At 41.5% G+C, this 19,316-nt stretch overlaps 1 protein-coding gene across 1 annotated transcript in view; it reads right to left on the bottom strand.

The window, feature by feature from the left end:
• Positions 1 to 2,809: 2,809 nt before the first annotated feature.
• The window catches only part of ppargc1b (peroxisome proliferator-activated receptor gamma, coactivator 1 beta), a 156,520-nt gene continuing 140,013 nt past the window's right edge, over positions 2,810 to 19,316 (bottom strand). Inside the window, exons 9-14 of the mRNA XM_072440024.1 lie at positions 16,382 to 16,733; positions 14,938 to 14,995; positions 13,251 to 13,369; positions 10,826 to 10,947; positions 5,558 to 9,823; positions 2,810 to 5,508 (exon numbers count right to left, since the gene is read on the bottom strand). Coding sequence (XP_072296125.1) covers positions 9,732 to 9,823; positions 10,826 to 10,947; positions 13,251 to 13,369; positions 14,938 to 14,995; positions 16,382 to 16,733 — 743 coding nt within the window. The 3' untranslated portion in view covers positions 2,810 to 5,508; positions 5,558 to 9,731. The remainder of the gene's footprint in view (positions 5,509 to 5,557; positions 9,824 to 10,825; positions 10,948 to 13,250; positions 13,370 to 14,937; positions 14,996 to 16,381; positions 16,734 to 19,316) is intronic.

Genomic DNA, 19,316 nt, shown 5'->3' with positions numbered 1-19,316 from the left:
AATGGAAATCTGATCATTACAACAGCTGGTGACGCGTGTCAGTTCAATCGATTCATCTTTAGCTTTGTTTTCGTTGTTAGCTTTAGCCTGTTTGCTCCCGGTTAGCTTCCGGTTAATTCCTTGTTAGCTCCCCATTTGCTCCCACTTATCTTCCAGTTAGCTCCGAGTTTGCTCCCCGTTAGTTCCCCGTTAGTTCCCAGTTAGCTCCCCGTTAGTTCCCTGTTAGCTCCCTGTTAGCTCCCTTTTAGCTCCCAGTTAGCTCCCAGTTAGCTCCTCCCCGTTAGCCCCCTGTTTCTTGTATTTAGAAGACAAAATACGCGGCGCATTCTAAAGTAACTATTTCAATCTTTTTTTACATTTTCTCTTTCATGTTGGTCTTTTTCGCATTAGTTTGCCCTTTTTTTGTTTTTGCATAATTTTTCTGCACAAATTAACTGTAGCAGTTTATGTGACGTTTCATAGCTTTTCATACATTTCAAATCCAATTACAACCTGTGCTGAGAGCAGAAGGGATTCGAGCCGACTTTCTTGCTTCAAAGCGACTAATTATAATTCTGGTTTGTCAATTATTCAAGGCAATTGTTAGTTTTCTATTCGTCGACGAGTCAAATTGTTATTAAGTGTTGAAGAAGAGCCAGATAATCCCGCCTTTTAGACTCGTTGACGACGACTCATTGGTGGTAATTAAAGCAAAACATAAACATCATTCTTCCCCTTTTAAATTTAGTGTGAACGACTCATTAACTCTTATTGTGAAAACGTCTGGGAGCAAAAACCAGTGCGTGTTACATACGTGTTACATACGTGTTACAAACTTGTTACATACGTGTTACATACGTGTTACATACGTGTCACATGCGTGTTACATACGTGTTACATGCTTGTTACATACGTGTTACATGCTTGTTACATACGTGTTACATACGTGTTACAAACTTGTTACATACGTGTTACATATGTGTTACATACGTGTTACATACGTGTTACAAACTTGTTACATACTTGTTACATACGTGTTACATGCGTGTTACATACGTGTTACATACGTGTTACAAACTTGTTACATACGTGTTACATACGTGTTACAAACTTGTTACATACGTGTTACATATGTGTTACATACGTGTTACATACGTGTTACAAACTTGTTACATACTTGTTACATACGTGTTACATGCGTGTTACATACGTGTTACATACGTGTTACAAACTTGTTACATACGTGTTACATACGTGTTACAAACTTGTTACATACGTGTTACATACGTGTTACATGCGTGTTACATACGTGTTACAAACGTGTTACATGCATGTTACATACGTGTTACATACGTGTTACAAACGTGTTACATACGTGTTACATACGTGTTACATACGTGTCACATGCGTGTTACATATGTGTTACATACGTGTTACATACGTGTTACAAACTTGTTACATACGTGTTACATACGTGTTACATGCGTGTTACATACGTGTTACAAACGTGTTACATGCATGTTACATACGTGTTACAAACGTGTTACATACGTGTTACATACGTGTTACATACGTGTCACATGCGTGTTACATACGTGTTACAAACGTGTTACATACGTGTTACATACGTGTTACATGCGTGTTACATACGTGTTACAAACGTGTTACAAACGTGTTACATACGTGTTACATACGTGTTACAAACGTGTTACATACGTGTTACATACGTGTTCTTTGCAGAATAACCTCTGTATCGACTCAAACATTGGTATTTAATGGTCAGAAGACGTTAAATAAGTCATGCAGCGTGGACAGTGTCGGGGGCTTTATCCAGCCTCGTTTGAATAATTTAGCGAGCGGCCTTCACCGCACGAGCGCCTCACGTCGTGTCCGAGAGTCGAGCGCCTTCTAGGTACGGTTCTGCCGCCAGCCCCTTTGAACGAAACAAGCGCTCCCACGGGTGCTTTTTTGGGCGCTTTTTTGGCGGGCGCTTTAGCAGGTGTTTTGGTGGGTGCTTTGGCAGGTGCTTTGGCGGGTGCTTTGGCAGGTGCTTTGGCGGGTGCTTTGGCAGGTGCTTTGGCATGGCGGCCGGGCGTAAAATTGCCGGCGGCGCATAACGTGACGCTGTTTGACCAGAAGAACTGAACTGGGCAATCGCTAACACCTTCAGCTACATGACGTATGCTAACACCTTCAGCTACATGACGTATGCTAACGCTAACACCTTCAGCTACATGACGTATGCTAACGCTAACACCTTCAGCTACATGACGTATGCTAACGCTAACACCTTCAGCTACATGACGTATGCTAACGCTAACACCTTCAGCTACATGACGTATGCTAACGCTAACACCTTCAGCTACATGACGCACAGACTGTGGTAAGTGTCTGGTATGTTAACGTAACATATGAACAGTTATTCAGATAACTATAGCATAAAGAACATGCTAACAAGTTTAGCAAAGCATCAGTTTTACCCCAAATCACTAAATCCATTGAATTCTTCTTCCTCTGTGTCACTTCTAAACAACTCCACAAACTCCAGAGGAAGAGGAAGTGCAGATTCTTCTTCTGCGTCGCTCAGAGCCTAGAGCGCCCTCTTGTGGTTGTCATGTGAAAATAATGAATAATATCACATATAAGTCGCTCTGGAGTATAAGTCGCACCGTGGCCAAAACTATGAAAAAAGGTGCCACTTATAGTCCAGAAAATACGGTACACTACGAGTACCCAAAAAGTATTATGGGATGCTGCCCTCACTTCAAAACATTTATCACTTTATTAAACCTTGAAGACATTTTGAACACGAGTCACACGAGCCAGAAAATGCTGTTCATTAGTATTTTATTTCTTGGAGGCAAATCAATGAATATATGTACTTTTATACAGTATATGAGGAGCACATCTCTACAGTTTCAGAATGTAAACAATCTCTGAAGAGAAATGTATCAGTTTAAAAGGAAGCCATAGTCTTCAGTTTTAAACTATTTACATGAATTAAAATATAATTTATAACATCAGATACTTCCATACTTCTATGAAACTAGATTTTAACAATTCAAAAATACTGAAATGCCTTTTGTCTCCACATTCTCAAGACGTATATGAAATCACACTGAAAACTGAAAATAAAACACAATTTAAAGACATCCAAACTAAGTGTCGCATAAATAAAAAAGGAACAAACACAAATAAAACCAACATATGTAAAAATATAAAATCTCACTAGTAGTATTTACCGTTGTTGTTGTTTTTTTATTTTTTTTACCAAAAACTAAGTTAAAAAAAAAGGAAAAAAAAGAAAAATCATTTGTGAAATTTGATAGTTATTGGTTGTAAATAGACAGATCAACTGTAATAGAATAATAATGACAAACAATCATAAAAACAATGTATGCCCTTTTGTGAAATATTGTCATCCACCAAGAACAGACTCACATTTAGCAGAATATGCAGTCCCTACATATAAGTGCCTATTGACATCACTGTAACCATGGAGATCAGCCACGTCCACGTCACGCAGGTGTTCAACGTGTGGATTTTAGGGCTGGGACAAGATCAGACGCAAAATTGGGTCCACGAGATTCACAATTTTGAATCTTGCACTGTGTTTTGGGTCTTTTGGCTCGTCAAGAGAAGTAACGAGCGCTCGATGTGTCCTTGTGTTTATCGTCCTCTTGTCCCAGCCCTACGTCACTTTTGTGTCGTGGCCGATCCCGATGTAACTAGAGCTGACGGATACATTGTTTTCTGAAAAAAGCCAACATGAGCCCGACATTTATTACTGAAGATTTGTTTTTGTATTTTTCTTTTTGGTCAACTTGCCTCTTAGGGTTTTATCGCCATCAGTCTGAAATAAGTGGAAATAAAAGTATTGCATTCTGACATGGGTTTTCCCTTTGGAAGGATTTTTTTTGTAAATTTTTTTGGATTTGTCATCCACTGACCTAGGGCCTAGACCAAGTGTCAACAGTATATATTATAATGTTGAAATGTGTTCTCAACCACTGAGGAGAATGGTCAATACCAACGTTTTCTATAAGAAAGTATATAATCATCTAGATATCTACACAAACACACAAATATATATATTCATATATATGTATATAGCTTTTATAATATGGCTATTGAAAAAGTAATTACGTCTGTAATTATTCAAGAATAAACCACATTGGATTGGAAAGAGTTGAGACAGTAATAGTGAAAGCTAGTGGTAGCTTTGTTGTCCCCAAAGTGTTTAAGGCTCGCCATGTTGTCATTTACCTCGGCAGAAAGACACGACGCCGTAGAAAGCCCAGTAACGCACACACTCACACAATATTGCCCGAAAATAATCTGAGTTTGGAATAATACAAACCGCACAGGGTTACACAGCGACAGACCACACAGGGACTAGCTTAGCCGCGACATCAGCATGCGTTAGCTTAGCAAAACTTTACACACCGCTACCAATAGAAACAGTACATCAAGGACATCAGTACAAAAAGGATATGGCTATCTACGCAGGTCAGTACATCAACCACTCTGTATCTGGGCCCCTGACACCGAGGTCAAGAAAATTGCATTTTACTGCTCGACAAATGCTAATTTTCTTTGGCGGAAAAGTAGCTAGAAACATGAAGATGGCTAATGTGCGCTATGGGATGTCTTAGTGGCTAAATGATTGTAATTATCATTATATTTTGCAAATGCAAAATACATTCAATAAAAAGTTTTTTTTTTATGGCTTTAGGTGAAACAAAACTAAAAAACCCTGCAATGGTTACTAGCTTATTGCTATCCTCTTGAGAATGGAAACATTTAGCAACACAATTAGCGAGCCTGGTACTAGCTAACGCAGCTAAATGCTCTGTTTTTCTGCTTTAAAATGAATGTGAAACATGTAGCCTACCCGTAACTTTATCTGTAAAAAATAAACTGTAAAGTCGTATATATCGTGGCTCCGTTTAGCGATGAGTCATGTTCAGCGGCCATTTTGAAAACGTCAGGAAACAGAAAATTGCTCGTTGTTACTATGGCTTTATTTGATTTGAAAAGAAGATGGAAGAAGAGTAATCCTCGCTCAAAACGACCTGTCGCCTGCTCCTTTGCGTCTCGACTCATCGTACGGTTTGCGCTGTGGCTTTGTCCTATGAAGTGACCTCTGTGTTCTGAAGCAGCAGTGAAATCCGGGCTTTCTACGACGTCCGCCATATTTAAAGTATGAAATCATCGTAAACCATTTGCTGGGTCAAACCTGTCGCTTCCCTCCCGCGTTCGGCTCCCGTACTTGGGTTACTGGTCGCTGAAAAAGAGTCCAAACAAAAGCTGTGCACCATTTGAAAAAAAACAAACAAAAACAAAAAAAAACGGTGGTAAGTTACAGAGGATGTCGTTTCCCTCGACGTAAGGTCAATGTGCAAGAGTATATTAGTACCATTTATTATTGTTAAGTGTTAGGTTTGACCACATTCCTGTCATATTTTTGTGTTTGAAAAGCAGCCGACAACGTACAGTATTGAAAAAGTGCCACGCCCCGCCCCCGCCCTGTCACACCCTGTCCCGCCCTGCCACACCCTGTGTCGCCCTGCCACACCTTACGTTTTCTTACCTCAGAAAATAAAGGCTGCTTTCAAGATAAGATCATTGTTATTATTATAATCATTCTTATTATGTATTGCATCTCAAATTGCTTTTCAAGAAGACAGAAAATATCAAAAAATAAATTTCATACAACAGCAAACGAACACTTTTCTAGAGTGATAGTCTAAAGGGATAGCTCTTCTTTTTGTTTTTTTTTGTCTTTTGATTACGACAGTGTTGGACTCTGAAGTGTAGTCATTTCCCTTCAATTTCCTCCCTGAATCTGTGGAAGAAGATTCACGCCACCGTGCGGGAAAAAAACGTCACGATAATCGACTCATCGCTGACACGGATTTGCCATTTGTTTGTCGCTCAAAACTACAGCTAAGGAAATATCAGACAATTTGAAATATTGCACCGTCAGGGTTTTGTTACCGTCAAAATGTGTTGTTTGGGTCAAGAAATATTTCACTTTGACTCATAATTGTCTTTTGGACCAAACGTTTGGACTGTGGACGAACCCAAACCTTTGTCAAAGTTACCGCGGCAATTTTTCGCTTTCGTTATTGCGACAAATGAGACTTTTCCCGCACGACGTCGTGGCCTGAACCAGCGTCCACACACAACTGAACATTTGAAAGAAAGCCAGACCATCTGCCGTCTGATAGCAAACAACTGTGACCCGCCACCATGAAAAACACACACAATACATTTGAGTTTAACAACGAGGCATAGTGCTATATACACATTATAATATCTATATATTATATTTTCTCTTTTAATATGTAAACCAGCACATTCTCTCACGTTTTAGTAGTATACATACTAAGCACAAATACTCCTTCAGTTGTTCATCCACAATGTCTCCACCAGTATGTATACAACTAAATTGGTACTTTTGGACATCAGAGGAAAAACATGGAGAATTTGCCCATCCTCCGAGTCCCTCCGCTTGCTGTTATATATATATATATATATATATATATATATATATATATATATATATATAGAGAGAGAGAGAGAGATTTTGTTCAAAACACTGAATAAGGCGCCTTTGTACTTAGTGTGCGTTCCTAATAAAAGTCAAAGGAGAATCAAGTGATGTAAACATTCAATTGTTTGTGTGTTGATTAGATAGAGAGAAAGACGGAGGAAAGGGAAGTCGGAGGGGTGTTTGGGGGGTTCAAGACCGAGAAACCGAGTCCAAAACCCTGGAGCTGTGACCGTACTATTGCATTCTCGTTTATTAACCATCGTTGCAACTGAGAGCCAGCGTTAATCACGTACAATTATGACATTTCGAGGAGTCTTTTTGGTGTTGGAAGATGTCAAACACGTCAAATCTAATGACATAATCGCTCGCCGAGGCTTTTCCCAAGGCAGACAACGCAATAGTACGGACACGGCGTTTGAAAGCGAAACGTCGGGCCGGTGTTTGTGACAATGGGAGAAGATGAACAGGCGGATTTGGCGAGCCGGTCCCAAGTCCTTAACGAAAGCGATAAAAACGAGGGGCAAAAGATTCAGCGAGATCTTTGCCTCCCAGTGCATTAAAGGACCGGCCGCCGACAAACGCCCCCTGTTCGTCGACTCCGAGAAAAACCGAGCCCGCCAAAGCTTCAGCGGTGTCCACCACTCAATCACGAGACGAAAGCCGAAAGACATTTTCGCGCAGGACACGTTTGAAATCTGGTGCGACGTCAAGGAAAGTCCCCGTTCCTAAGGTGTTTGTGTGTGTAGAAAAATGACCCTTAATTGTGTTGTGACGAGAGTTGAGAGCGGGGACGGTGGACAACATGAGGTAGAGATGCTCAGCGGATACAGTACCTCCCGGACGCGACAGAGTCACGTCCGTGTTTTGTATGTTCTTTGCGTTTCTAAGCGCGATTCCCCGGCTCCGGTACAGTTCGGTGGCTCGTAAACCGAATCCACCCAAAGTTGGTACGCTGGAAAACTCTCTATTCCTCTGTTTGTTGTTATTGTTTTTTTTTGGAGGCGTGTGCTACTGGCTGCGTCAACTTTTATCGATATCAACTGCGGTTCGCTTCAACAACCTTTGGGCAAGCGGAAATGGGGAAAGCGAGATGATTACATTCAGTTACGTTACATTCCTTGAACAGTAAACTCAATTCGACCGCCGCAGCGCTTTTGAACCATTCCGATAGCTTATCCTTGGCGGTTCGCACGTCCTACAGCTTGTATTGCTAGCTACGGTAACACTAGTGCACCTAAAACTCTGATTGTCCGACCAAATGCAGACATTTGAGTCGACTTTGTGCCCCTGTTTCACGGTAGATCGATGTCAAGACATTATTTCGGTCGATGCAAGTCAAGAAAACCTGCCGGCGATCTCGGTAAGAAAGACCGCCAGAGTTTGAACGACTCAGACGCTCGATAAACTTGTGCTGGTTTGTCATTGTCAAGTGTGAACGCTTTAGCCATCTTAGAATAATGTCTTAAAACGCAGTAGTGTTGGCGTCGCCGGGTTTGTCGTCCGCGGAAGGGTCTGATTCACAAAAAGGGCGCGAATTAAAGCCGGCGTTGCCATTTCCCCATTTGAGCTGCGCGTGTCGTCCGTCCAAATGTAAACAGCAGCGCGGTAACGTGTCGCATCGGATTCACCGGGGCGTCGCCGTGGACGTTCAGCGACGTTCAGCGGGGCCCAAAGTTCTTCAAACTCACATCGATGTGGAAAGAATGTTTGTGCGCTTTTCATTTCTCTGCGATCGAAATGGTCTGAAAGGTTCACAAGAATCATTATCCAACGCCATTATATTTGATTTAATAGTTGGAATTTCTGGTTAACGTGAATTTGGTTTGGACTAATACTGTTGGTACGTTTTTAAAAAGTGTTAAAAATGAAGGGGCAAACTCATAAAAACAAGTCTAAAGGGTAATTTTGTATTCAATTACCCCATAGATCCACAATTTACAATATTATAAGTGCTTTAAGCAATATTTTGATCTAAAAAAACTGCAACGTTTAAAATATATCATATAAATAAAAAAAATTACCACAAATGTCCAATTGAACTAGCAACACAAACGCAATTTTTTAAAGATGTGACGCTCGAGCTAAAAACAAAATGCTAAACTTTTTCCGCGTGAACTGAGCTGAAATCGCCAAGTTCGTCATTTCGGCGAGAGACAAATATAAGTGTGCTAATAATTGTCGCTAAAACATATTTTCCACATGAACGGTGAGTTGTTGTCGAGCAGCAGCCGGTAGCACGCGCCTCGCTCCTGAACGCGGCGTATCGAGGTGGAAAAGGGGGCGGAGCCGCTTCGCTCCGTACAGTGCATAGATAAATTAAGGAAGCACTACAATTACAAACAAAATAATACAATGATTTTTTTTTTTTTCCAACTTCTTCATTTTTCAATTTGTAAACTTTGATCAGTCAGATGATTAAATGTCATGTCGTTATATTATTTGTCCATAACACGCACACACGCACACGCACACACCACAGAGTTTTAAAATTGATACACACATACACCATTTTTTGCTAAAACAAAGCAGGTTTTTTACACGTTTTTTGTTCCCCCCCGATTACAAAAACCGCACGTTGACTTCTTCATGGCGGGCACGAGTTCCTGCCGAGTTTTGACCAGAAAAACTCCTTAATTCCGTCGTTTTTTGGGGGGGGGGGGAATACAAAAACGAAGAGAACATGGGACACGCACACGCTGGAACGAACACACCACGACGACCGGACGCGACGCAGAGGGACAGCGAAAAGGGGGGTCTGCTACGCAAAGTCTCCCCGCGCCCAGAGTCACCCGAAGGGGGCGCCAAAAAACCACACCGAAAACAGACGGGAAGCAGCTCGCCGTCATCGAAGGTTCAGCAGTTCGTACGCCGTCGCCGCGAACCGTTAAAAAGTCTCCATGGGTCCTGCTTTCGGGTAGTGGCTTCCTCGTTCGTAAGCAGTATCCTCCGGTGAAAAGGGGGAAAAAAACTAAAAAAGCCCCAAAAAAATAATCCAACAACAACAACAACTAATAAAAACGAAAAAGGTCCGTGTTACTTCCAATGGTAAAAATGTAAACATTAGCGAGGTCGCCTTGCATGGAGGAGTCAGGAGTCCCCGGGTTCTTTTCCAGACAGAGAAAAGACGCGTTCTCTTTTTGGAGGCTGCAGTTTTTTTTACTAAGGCTGGCCAGGCGGGGGCGCTGCTGTGCTGTCAGCGGTGCAGGGACTTCTGCGCTTCTTTGAGCAGCGTGTCGAAGTCCAGCGCGTCGTACTTGCTCTTGACCGGCCCCGGACCGGCCTCGTCTGGAAGAGAAGAGAAATGAGACGTCGAGATCGAAAAGGCTCGAGGTAGCGTTGTAGTTTACCGGGCGCTTAGAGTAGGAGTGGAGTAGTCCCGGTCCAGTCCCGGTCCAGTCCCGGTCTTGACCTGGTCTTGTCCCGGTCTAGTCCCGGTCCTGTCCCGGTCTTGTCCCGTTCTAGTCCCGGTCCTGTCCCGGTCTAGTCCCGGTCCTGTCCCGGTCCAGTCCCGGTCTTGTCCCGTTCTAGTCCCGTTCTAGTCCGGTCTTGTCCCGGTCTAGTCCTGTTCTAGTCCCAGTCTAGTTCCGTTCTAGTCCCGGTCTTGTCCCGGTCTAGTCCCGGTCTTGTCCCGGTCTAGTCCCGGTCCTGTCCCGGTCCAGTCCCGGTCTTGTCCCGGTACAGTCCCGGTCAAGTCCTGGTCTTGTCCCGGTCTAGTCCCGGTCTAGTCCGGGTCCAGTCCCGGTCTAGTCCAGTCTAAAGCTAAATGAAGAGTCGCAGTTGTGGTTTGGGTCAGATATTCGATATTTATAAGCGCATTTTGGTCGACTAATCAATGCAGCGTGTTGGTCTTTGGTCAACTTCAGCCCTAAACGGCGAGTGACACAAAACCACGTCTGAACCAGGACTAAAACAATGAGTGACGGACTTTAGAAACCCCGAGGCTCATTGTGGAGCAGCATTCCTCGTCCTGAATGTGAATCATGTCAGAAGTTTTTGAGAGAGCAGATTGACTTTGCAGTTTTTGCCGACGTCGTCACAAAACTTAAGTTGCTCCGTCACTCAAATGCTAATGCTAACGTTTAATGCTCTAGGGGATTTGGGAGCTCATGTCCAAAAGTGACGTGTGCAATTCCAGCCGACACGGTTCTTGTCTCGAACAGAGCGCTAGCACGGCGATATTCCAGCGCCGGATTAACAACAAGATTTGAACTAGTTTCAGGCCGTTTTAGGTTAAAGTCGCCGTGAAATATTCTGTAAACGACGTCTGTTGAGAGGTTTCAGCTTTACCGAGGTCGATGTAGCGTTTCCTGGTCAGCCTCCGCGGCGCCGCCGGAGCGTTGTTGAAAACTGCTTCTCTCCGATGCCTCTGGCCTGCATTCTGACGGATCTTGATGACGCCGCAGCGCTCCCTGGAGGACAGTGAAAACAACAGCAAATTATTACAGGGGCCAAAACAGCAGCAACTGATTACAGGGGCCAAAGCAGCAGCCGCACAAGTGCTGGAGTAAATGGGGAAGTACGAGTGTAAATATTTAGTTGTGAAGGGCCTTACTTTTGTTTTGAGCCGTCATACTAAGGAAAGAATTTATTTATTTTATTTTATTTATTTTATTTATTTTATTTATTTTATTTATTTTATTTATTTTATTTATTTTATTTATTTTATTTATTCTATTTTTTATTTATTTTATTTATTTTATTTATTTTATTTATTTTATTTATTTTATTTATCTAATGATTTGTTATTTATTTTATGATAGCTTATTTATTTTATTTATTTTATTTATTTTATTTATTTTATTTATTTTATTTATTTTATTTATCTAATGATTTGTTATTTATTTTATGATTTGTAACTCATTTTATTTACATAATAATAATGTCTCATAATAAAACCCAGTGAATAACTCTCCACAGTGAAACTAGGTCGCACTCACACTCCTGGTTCTGCCCCAGTTTAGTCGAGATGTTGGCCTAGTTTGGTCCTGGTCTAGTTCTGGTTTAGTCCTGGTCTAGTCCTGGTCTAGTCCTGGTCTAGATCTGGTCTAGTCGTGATGTTGGCCTAGTTTGGTCCTGGTCTAGTCTGGTTTTAGTTCCAGGTTTAGTCCTGGTCTAGTCCCGGTTTAGTCCCGGTTTAGTCCCAATCTAGTCCCGGTCTAGGCCTGGTCTAGTCCTGGTTTAGTCCTGATTTAGTCCTGGTTTAGTCCTGGTTTAGGCCTGGTCTAGGCCTGGTTTAGTCCTGGTCTAGTCCTGGTTTAGTCCCGGTCTAGGCCTGGTTTAGTCCTGGTTTAGTCCCGGTCTAGGCCTGGTTTAGTCCTGGTTTAGTCCTGGTTTAGTCCTGGTTTAGTCCTGGTTTAGTCCTGAGGGTGATGTCGTGTGGAAGTGTTTGCCTCCCTCATACTACACTGTAAAATCCTCCTTGTCATTGGATGTAAATGTGCTTTGTGCTATATTATATTTAAAATGTAAATGTATTCAGTTTTTACCGCGGGTTCGCTGATGAAAAACAGATGAATTGCGTTTTATTCTTGATGTGATGCTGCTGTTTAATTTGCGTTCCTCAACTTTAGTTTGAAAGCTCTATTACTTTCTTCTTCGAAAATGTTTCCCGTTGGAGAAAAGTCATTTGGATTAAAGTCATTTGGTCAAAATAAGAAGAAAATACTTGTGAAAAACAGATATTAATCGAGAAATATGATCAAAACTAGGCCCAAGTAGTGATTGATCGATGTAATAAAATCCAATAACTACCTCGAGTTTGTGGAGTTGTTTAGAAGTGACACAGAGGAAGAAGAATTCAATGGATTTAGTGATTTGGGGTAAAACTGATGCTTTGCTAAACTTGTTAGCATGTTCTTTATGCTATAGTTATCTGAATAACTGTTCATATGTTACGTTAACATACCAGACACTTACCACAGTTCTGTCTGTGCCTCATGTAGCTGAAGGTGTTAGCGTTAGCATACGTCATGTAGCTGAAGGTGTTAGCGTTAACATACGTCATGTAGCTGAAGGTGTTAGCGTTAGCATACGTCATGTAGCTGAAGGTGTTAGCGTTAGCATACGTCATGTAGCTGAAGGTGTTAGCGTTAGCATACGTCATGTAGCTGAAGGTGTTAGCGTTAGCATACGTACACCTATTCACCATGTTCTCTCATCTGTTATTATTGGATTTTATTACCATATTTTCTGGACTATAAGTGGAACCTTTTTTCATAGTTTTGGCCGGGGTGCGACTTATACTTACATTTATACTTATACTTATACTCCGGAGCGACTTATTTGTGATATTATTTGTTATTTTCACACTTGCAACAGCATTTCATCCTCCAGTGCAACTTATGTATGTTTTTTCTTTGGATTTTTTTGGCTGGTGCGACTTATACTCTGAAATATATAATGAAAAAGAAGTGATAATGAAAAAGTAGAGAAAATGACATCGCACAAATAAATCGTCCCATTTTGTCCAAAGTCTGTCAAATTTGTTCAAGTTCAAATCAAGTCCGAATGTATATATTTTTTTAGATTTTACGAATTGTTTCTGTTATTTTAGCGTCGTTGCAGCACCGTTAACAAAGCGCTCAGTGGGCAGCGGCAGCACACCGTGTCCCTGTTCTGTTCCCTCCTTCCACAGTGGACAGCTAAAACCCCTGACCCGTGACCGTCCCCGTCGTCCCGGGCGACAGGAATAGTCCGGGCTCGGGACACTCACTCGTTGCAGATGATGACTTTGCAGTCCTCCGCGTTCCCGAAGACCTGGAAGCGTTTGCGCAGCATGTTCTGGGTCACGCTGCTCGGGAGGTTGTGGATGTAGAACACCTGGCAGTTGTCCTGGCAACAGAGAAACCATGGCAACAGTCAGGGGCAGAGGACGGACGGAGGAGTCGCGGCGATCAGAGGGAAAAAGGGACAGTGTCGGCCCCCGAGAGCTGAGTGTGCGAGCGACGGGAGAGATAACTCGACTAAAGTTATTAAAGTGCCTCATTTATCGTTTGAATAAACTATAAGTGTCTGAATGCATCTGCGATCATAATCAGACGGTCTCTTGCAGTACATCGTGCAAAGAAAAGCTCACACTAACATCTTTTTGCCCTTTTACTGGCGATAAATGAGACAACATCTGCTTATATTGTTTTGTGTTTTTTCAACTTCAAGCTTTGTTCAAAATAATGTGCTGTTTCCAGCGTCTGGGAAAAACATATCAATTGCGTTTGGTTTAACAGAACGTTTAGTATGTTTTATTTGTGTTGGCTCCACGTTAGCTCGGCGTTAGCTCGGTGTTGGCTCAGTGTTAGCTCCACGTTAGCTCGGTGTTAGCTCGGCGTTAGCTCGGCGTTGGCTCGGCGTTAGCTCGGTGTTGGCTCAGTGTTAGCTCCACGTTAGCTCGGTGTTAGCTCGGCGTTAGCTCGGCGTTGGCTCGGCGTTAGCTCGGTGTTGGCTCGGCGTTAGCTCGGCGTTAGCTCGGTGTTGGCTCAGTGTTAGCTCCACGTTTGCTCGGTGTTGGCTCGGCGTTAGCTCGGTGTTGGCTCAGTGTTAGCTCCACGTTAGCTCGGCGTTGGCTCGGCGTTAGCTCGGCGTTGGCTCGGTGTTAGCTCGGTGTTAGCTCGGCGTTAGCTCGGCGTTAGCTCGGTGTTAGTGTTGGCTCAGACAAGCGGGGGCCGTTTTCTTCACTTTTCGAATTCCTAGCGTCGCAATTCTCCAACGCCAAATGTTTTCACGCCATTGCTAAGAAAAGCTAGCACGCTAACTAACGGCGCGCCGGACTCCCTCAAAGGTCGGTATTTTGTCCCGCGTCGGCGCTAGCATTTCACGTCCCAAAGCTCTAACTCTAACTAAGTGAATGATTTCTAAAACTAACTCTAACACTTATTTTACACTGAACGTGAAAGAATCAAACATTTGACAAAAGCCTTAACCAAATCTTCTCCTAAATATGATAAAGATATAGTCAAAACATAAATATCTGCTACTAAAAATGGACAAAAAATAGAATAGAATGCCCAGTTCCGCCCCTGGACGAAATGCCAAACCTTTAGGCAGCCACGACAACACACCAACGTCACTTCCTGGTTCTCAGCCAATACAAACGCTCCTGAATTAGACAAAGCGGTCTTATTTTATCCCTGTGCTGGGGCAAGATGTACGTTATTTTTAATTGTAGGTACTGTACGAAAAAAGCTTACGGAGAAAGCTAAATCTATTTAAACAAAAAAGCTAGCATGACGCGCTAGCATGATGCGCTAGCATGACGCGCTAGCATGACGCGCTAAAACTAGATTTGGAGACGTTGAGGACATTTTGTAGAGTTTGTGCGATGCGGTGACGTGTACAAACGACGGCGCTGAAATAAGGCTAATCCGACGCTCCCGAGGGCGTGTGGGACGGAAGGCGGAGCTTACCTCGTCGGACGCCGCCTCTTTCTGCTCCGCTTCGTCCGCGCAGATCTCGGAGTTCTCACTGAAACAAACGGACACGGCGATGGTTACCGGATTTTTTTTCTCACCGTAATTTCCGACACGTGAACGTTTAAACGCTTGGACTCAACTGTTTCCACGTTTCACATTCAAACACGTCCAGGAGCACGAATCGTCAAACAGTCGTATCGTGTAAAACCTTTCGACTTTCATGAGCGTTTAAAGCGCCCGCTACAGGTCGGACGACTCGTTAAACGGAAAAGCAGTTAAGTTTCATATATTTAAACATTTGCTAAAAATTATTTAAAAATGTATCACGGAATAACACATTTTTTAGGTTTAGAATTTCACTTCCTGTTTGTAATTGATGACATCACAGTAGGAAATTACCCAGCAAACACCGGGAAAAAACTCATCTAATGTGACTTTTTTTAATTTGACAAATGAAAATACATGAGAGTGATTTTATTTTGTTGAATTAATGTTTAGAGAGTCAAAAAAGTTGTTTCTTTGTGTAAATTTCCTGGTGTGATGTCACTTCCTGTCATTTTTCGACAAATTTTTCAACGTTTTCTCCACAAATACCTGCGCGATTGGCGTAAAACTAAAATGTATATGTACAACAGGTATAAATACACAGAATAAAGTTATAAAATGGTAAACACTTGTCATACGTCACTTTAAACTTTGATGTTTATCTTCTGCCACATTCATAACTCTGCCCTTCTCCCTGCAGCTCTAACTTCTCTAACTCTTCTCAAACTCTAACTTCTTACTGGAAAAAGTATTTGGAGAAACTAGTACTCAACAAAGAGTAACTGTCTGATCAGGAAGTACAAACTTTAAATTATGCATGACAGTTGCAAACTATCGACTAAACGATCGACCACAAAAAGTTGACCATAAAACAACTGTAGTGGTATTTTGATCATTATTATCACTATCTGGACTTTAAAACGCACATGAAGAACAAAGACAGTGGCACTATCGGGTCAAAATGTCAAAGAATAAAGCATTTTTCTGGTTTTATGATGTAAATATTGTCCACACAGAAGCCTTCAGACGCCGTATTTCGACCTTTAGTTGGTTGATAACACATTTAAAAAGTCTCCGAAATCATCTTTTGACCAGTGGATTACCGTATTTTCCGCACTATAAAGCGCACCGGATTATAAGGCGCACTGTTAATGTTCTATTTTCGATCATTTTTTAATATATAAAACGTTTACCACACAAAATCGCTTCGAGGTCAGTTAGAAAAACCAGAATGAATCCATATATAAGGCGCATTGACATTTTTTGAGAAAATGAAAGGCTTTTAAGTGCACCTTATAGTGCGGAAAATACGGTACAACAATACTGGTTTGTTGCAGCTCTAATTGGCTCTGGTACAAGTCGTCATGTGACGTTTGGTGACCTGGGCTCGTACCTGGAGTCCGTTTTGCTGGACGGCGAGTCGGGGCAGTGAGGCGGCGGAGACGGCGAGCGGGACTGCGATCGCTCGGTCTCCTCCTCGGACGCCGGAGGAGTCGAGTCCTGGCACTCAGCGGGAGGAGGAGCGGGAGGAGGGGCGAGGGGAGGGGCCAGGGGAGGAGCGAGGGGAGGAAGAGCGAGAGGAGGAGGAGCGAGAGGAGGAGGAGAGGAGGAGAGGTCCGCAACCCGATTCTGAGGCTCCGACCTGGACTCTGAATCTGCACTGATGTCCTCCTCCTCCTCCTCCTCTTCCTCCTCCTCCTCCTCCTCCTGGCGCCGGTTCTCCACTGACGCCTCCTCGTCTGCGGCTGAAGAGACGGAGAAACATGCAGGGTTAAGAAAGCAGTCATTCAAAAATAAAAAAATAAACTTTTCTTTTTTTCCCTAAAGGTTTAAAAATAAAAATACTATAAAAAATAAAAAATATAATAAAATAAAAATAATAATACATTATTTAATTGATTTTTTGTAAAAATATAATTTTGGACAATAAATACATGGCCGACTAAAACACACTGAAATACTGGTTTTGTTTTCGGGTTTATTTTCCTTTTGACCATTTTTCTTTGTTTGTTTTAGTTTTTGATTGAGTTTTAAGTGAATATGAGGTGAAGGGTGGGGTATTTTTCATTTATTTTTTTGTATTGTGACTGTATTGTTATGTCAATTTTATTATATTTTATTGAAAAACAAAAAAAAAAGAATAGGCCATTTTAATTCTATACTAAAATAACTCTGAGTTTTATTGTTTACATGTTTTGCTCGTGGAACAAAAAGAGTTTGGGTCTGACTTTGGGAGGACATATGGTTCCTATTGTTAGTCGGTTGCTTTATTTCATGATATCTGTCTGACATTTAAGATAAAAATGTGACAAAGGAAAATAAATAAAAAGGTCAATGGCGAGAGGTCATACGGGAGTCCACGTGGGTGTTCACAATAATGACCACGGATATAATGAGGGCAAAGGGCAAAAGACACGGGTCACTAGAACGCTCGCTGTGGCCATTTCTGTTTGTTTCATTGAAAACAGCAGAACCTGAAACGCAGAGAAACTACTACTTACTAAAAGAAAAGAAAAACTCCAGTTATTAAAGCAAAAAAAAAAAAATTATATCTTTTTTTTTTTTTTTAGTATTATTTTTTCCCCATCCTTTTTTGGGGTACCTTTTGCTAACTTTTTTTCGTCTTTTATGTGTAATTTTGATGTTGTTATTGTGATTTTATCTCACTACAAAGCACAAATGTATATATATATATATATATATATATATATATATATATATATATATATATATATATATATATATATATATATATATATATATATATATATATATTAAAACATTGGTAATAAATATTTTTTTATTAATATTATATTTTTTTCTGTCTTTTTTTTGTTTCTTTTTTTTTTACATTTATTTTTGTGTTTTTGAGTATTTTTTATGTTGTTGTCATTGTTTTATCTCACACAAAAAAGACGCACACACACATTTGTATCTATTATCAGAATACATGAATATGAATAAAAAGTCGTGATATTGTGTGTTGGTGCTTCAGTTATTGTGTGTTGGTGCTTCAGATCTTGTGTGTTGGTGCTTCAGTTATTGTGTGTTGGTGCTTCAGTTATTGTGTGTTGGTGCTTCAGATATTGTGTGTTGGTGCTTCAGATATTGTGTGTTGGTGCTTCAGATATTGTGTGTTGGTGCTTCAGTTATTGTGTGTTGGTGCTTCAGTTATTGTGTGTTGGTGCTTCAGATCTTGTGTGTTGGTGCTTCAGATCTTGTGTGTTGGTGCTTCAGTTATTGTGTGTTGGTGCTTCAGATATTGTGTGTTGGTGCTTCAGATATTGTGTGTTGGTGCTTCAGATATTGTGTGTTGGTGCTTCAGATCTTGTGTGTTGGTGCTTCAGTTATTGTGTGTTGGTGCTTCAGTTATTGTGTGTTGGTGCTTCAGTTATTGTGTGTTGGTGCTTCAGATCTTGTGTGTTGGTGCTTCAGTTATTGTGTGTTGGTGCTTCAGATATTGTGTGTTGGTGCTTCAGATCTTGTGTGTTGGTGCTTCAGATCTTGTGTGTTGGTGCTTCAGTTATTGTGTGTTGGTGCTTCAGTTATTGTGTGTTGGTGCTTCAGATATTGTGTGTTGGTGCTTCAGATCTTGTGTGTTGGTGCTTCAGTTATTGTGTGTTGGTGCTTCAGTTATTGTGTGTTGGTGCTTCAGTTATTGTGTGTTGGTGCTTCAGTTATTGTGTGTTGGTGCTTCAGATATTGTGTGTTGGTGCTTCAGTTATTGTGTGTTGGTGCTTCAGTTATTGTGTGTTGGTGCTTCAGATCTTGTGTGTTGGTGCTTCAGTTATTGTGTGTTGGTGCTTCAGTTATTGTGTGTTGGTGCTTCAGTTATTGTGTGTTGGTGCTTCAGTTATTGTGTGTTGGTGCTTCAGTTATTGTGTGTTGGTGCTTCAGTTATTGTGTGTTGGTGCTTCAGTTATTGTGTGTTGGTGCTTCAGATCTTGTGTGTTGGTGCTTCAGTTATTGTGTGTTGGTGCTTCAGATCTTGTGTGTTGGTGCTTCAGTTATTGTGTGTTGGTGCTTCAGTTATTGTGTGTTGGTGCTTCAGTTATTGTGTGTTGGTGCTTCAGTTATTGTGTGTTGGTGCTTCAGTTATTGTGTGTTGGTGCTTCAGATCTTGTGTGTTGGTGCTTCAGTTATTGTGTGTTGGTGCTTCAGATCTTGTGTGTTGGTGCTTCAGTTATTGTGTGTTGGTGCTTCAGTTATTGTGTGTTGGTGCTTCAGTTATTGTGTGTTGGTGCTTCAGATCTTGTGTGTTGGTGCTTCAGTTATTGTGTGTTGGTGCTTCAGTTATTGTGTGTTGGTGCTTCAGATATTGTGTGTTG

Source organism: Eucyclogobius newberryi, unplaced genomic scaffold (assembly GCF_026437365.1).
Source record: "Eucyclogobius newberryi isolate DKJ021-1_F unplaced genomic scaffold, fEucNew1.0.hap1 SCAF_11, whole genome shotgun sequence".
NCBI lineage: Eukaryota > Metazoa > Chordata > Actinopteri > Gobiiformes > Gobiidae > Eucyclogobius > Eucyclogobius newberryi.
Note: the sequence above shows the minus strand (reverse complement) of the source record. Positions and strands in the feature narration are given on the sequence as shown.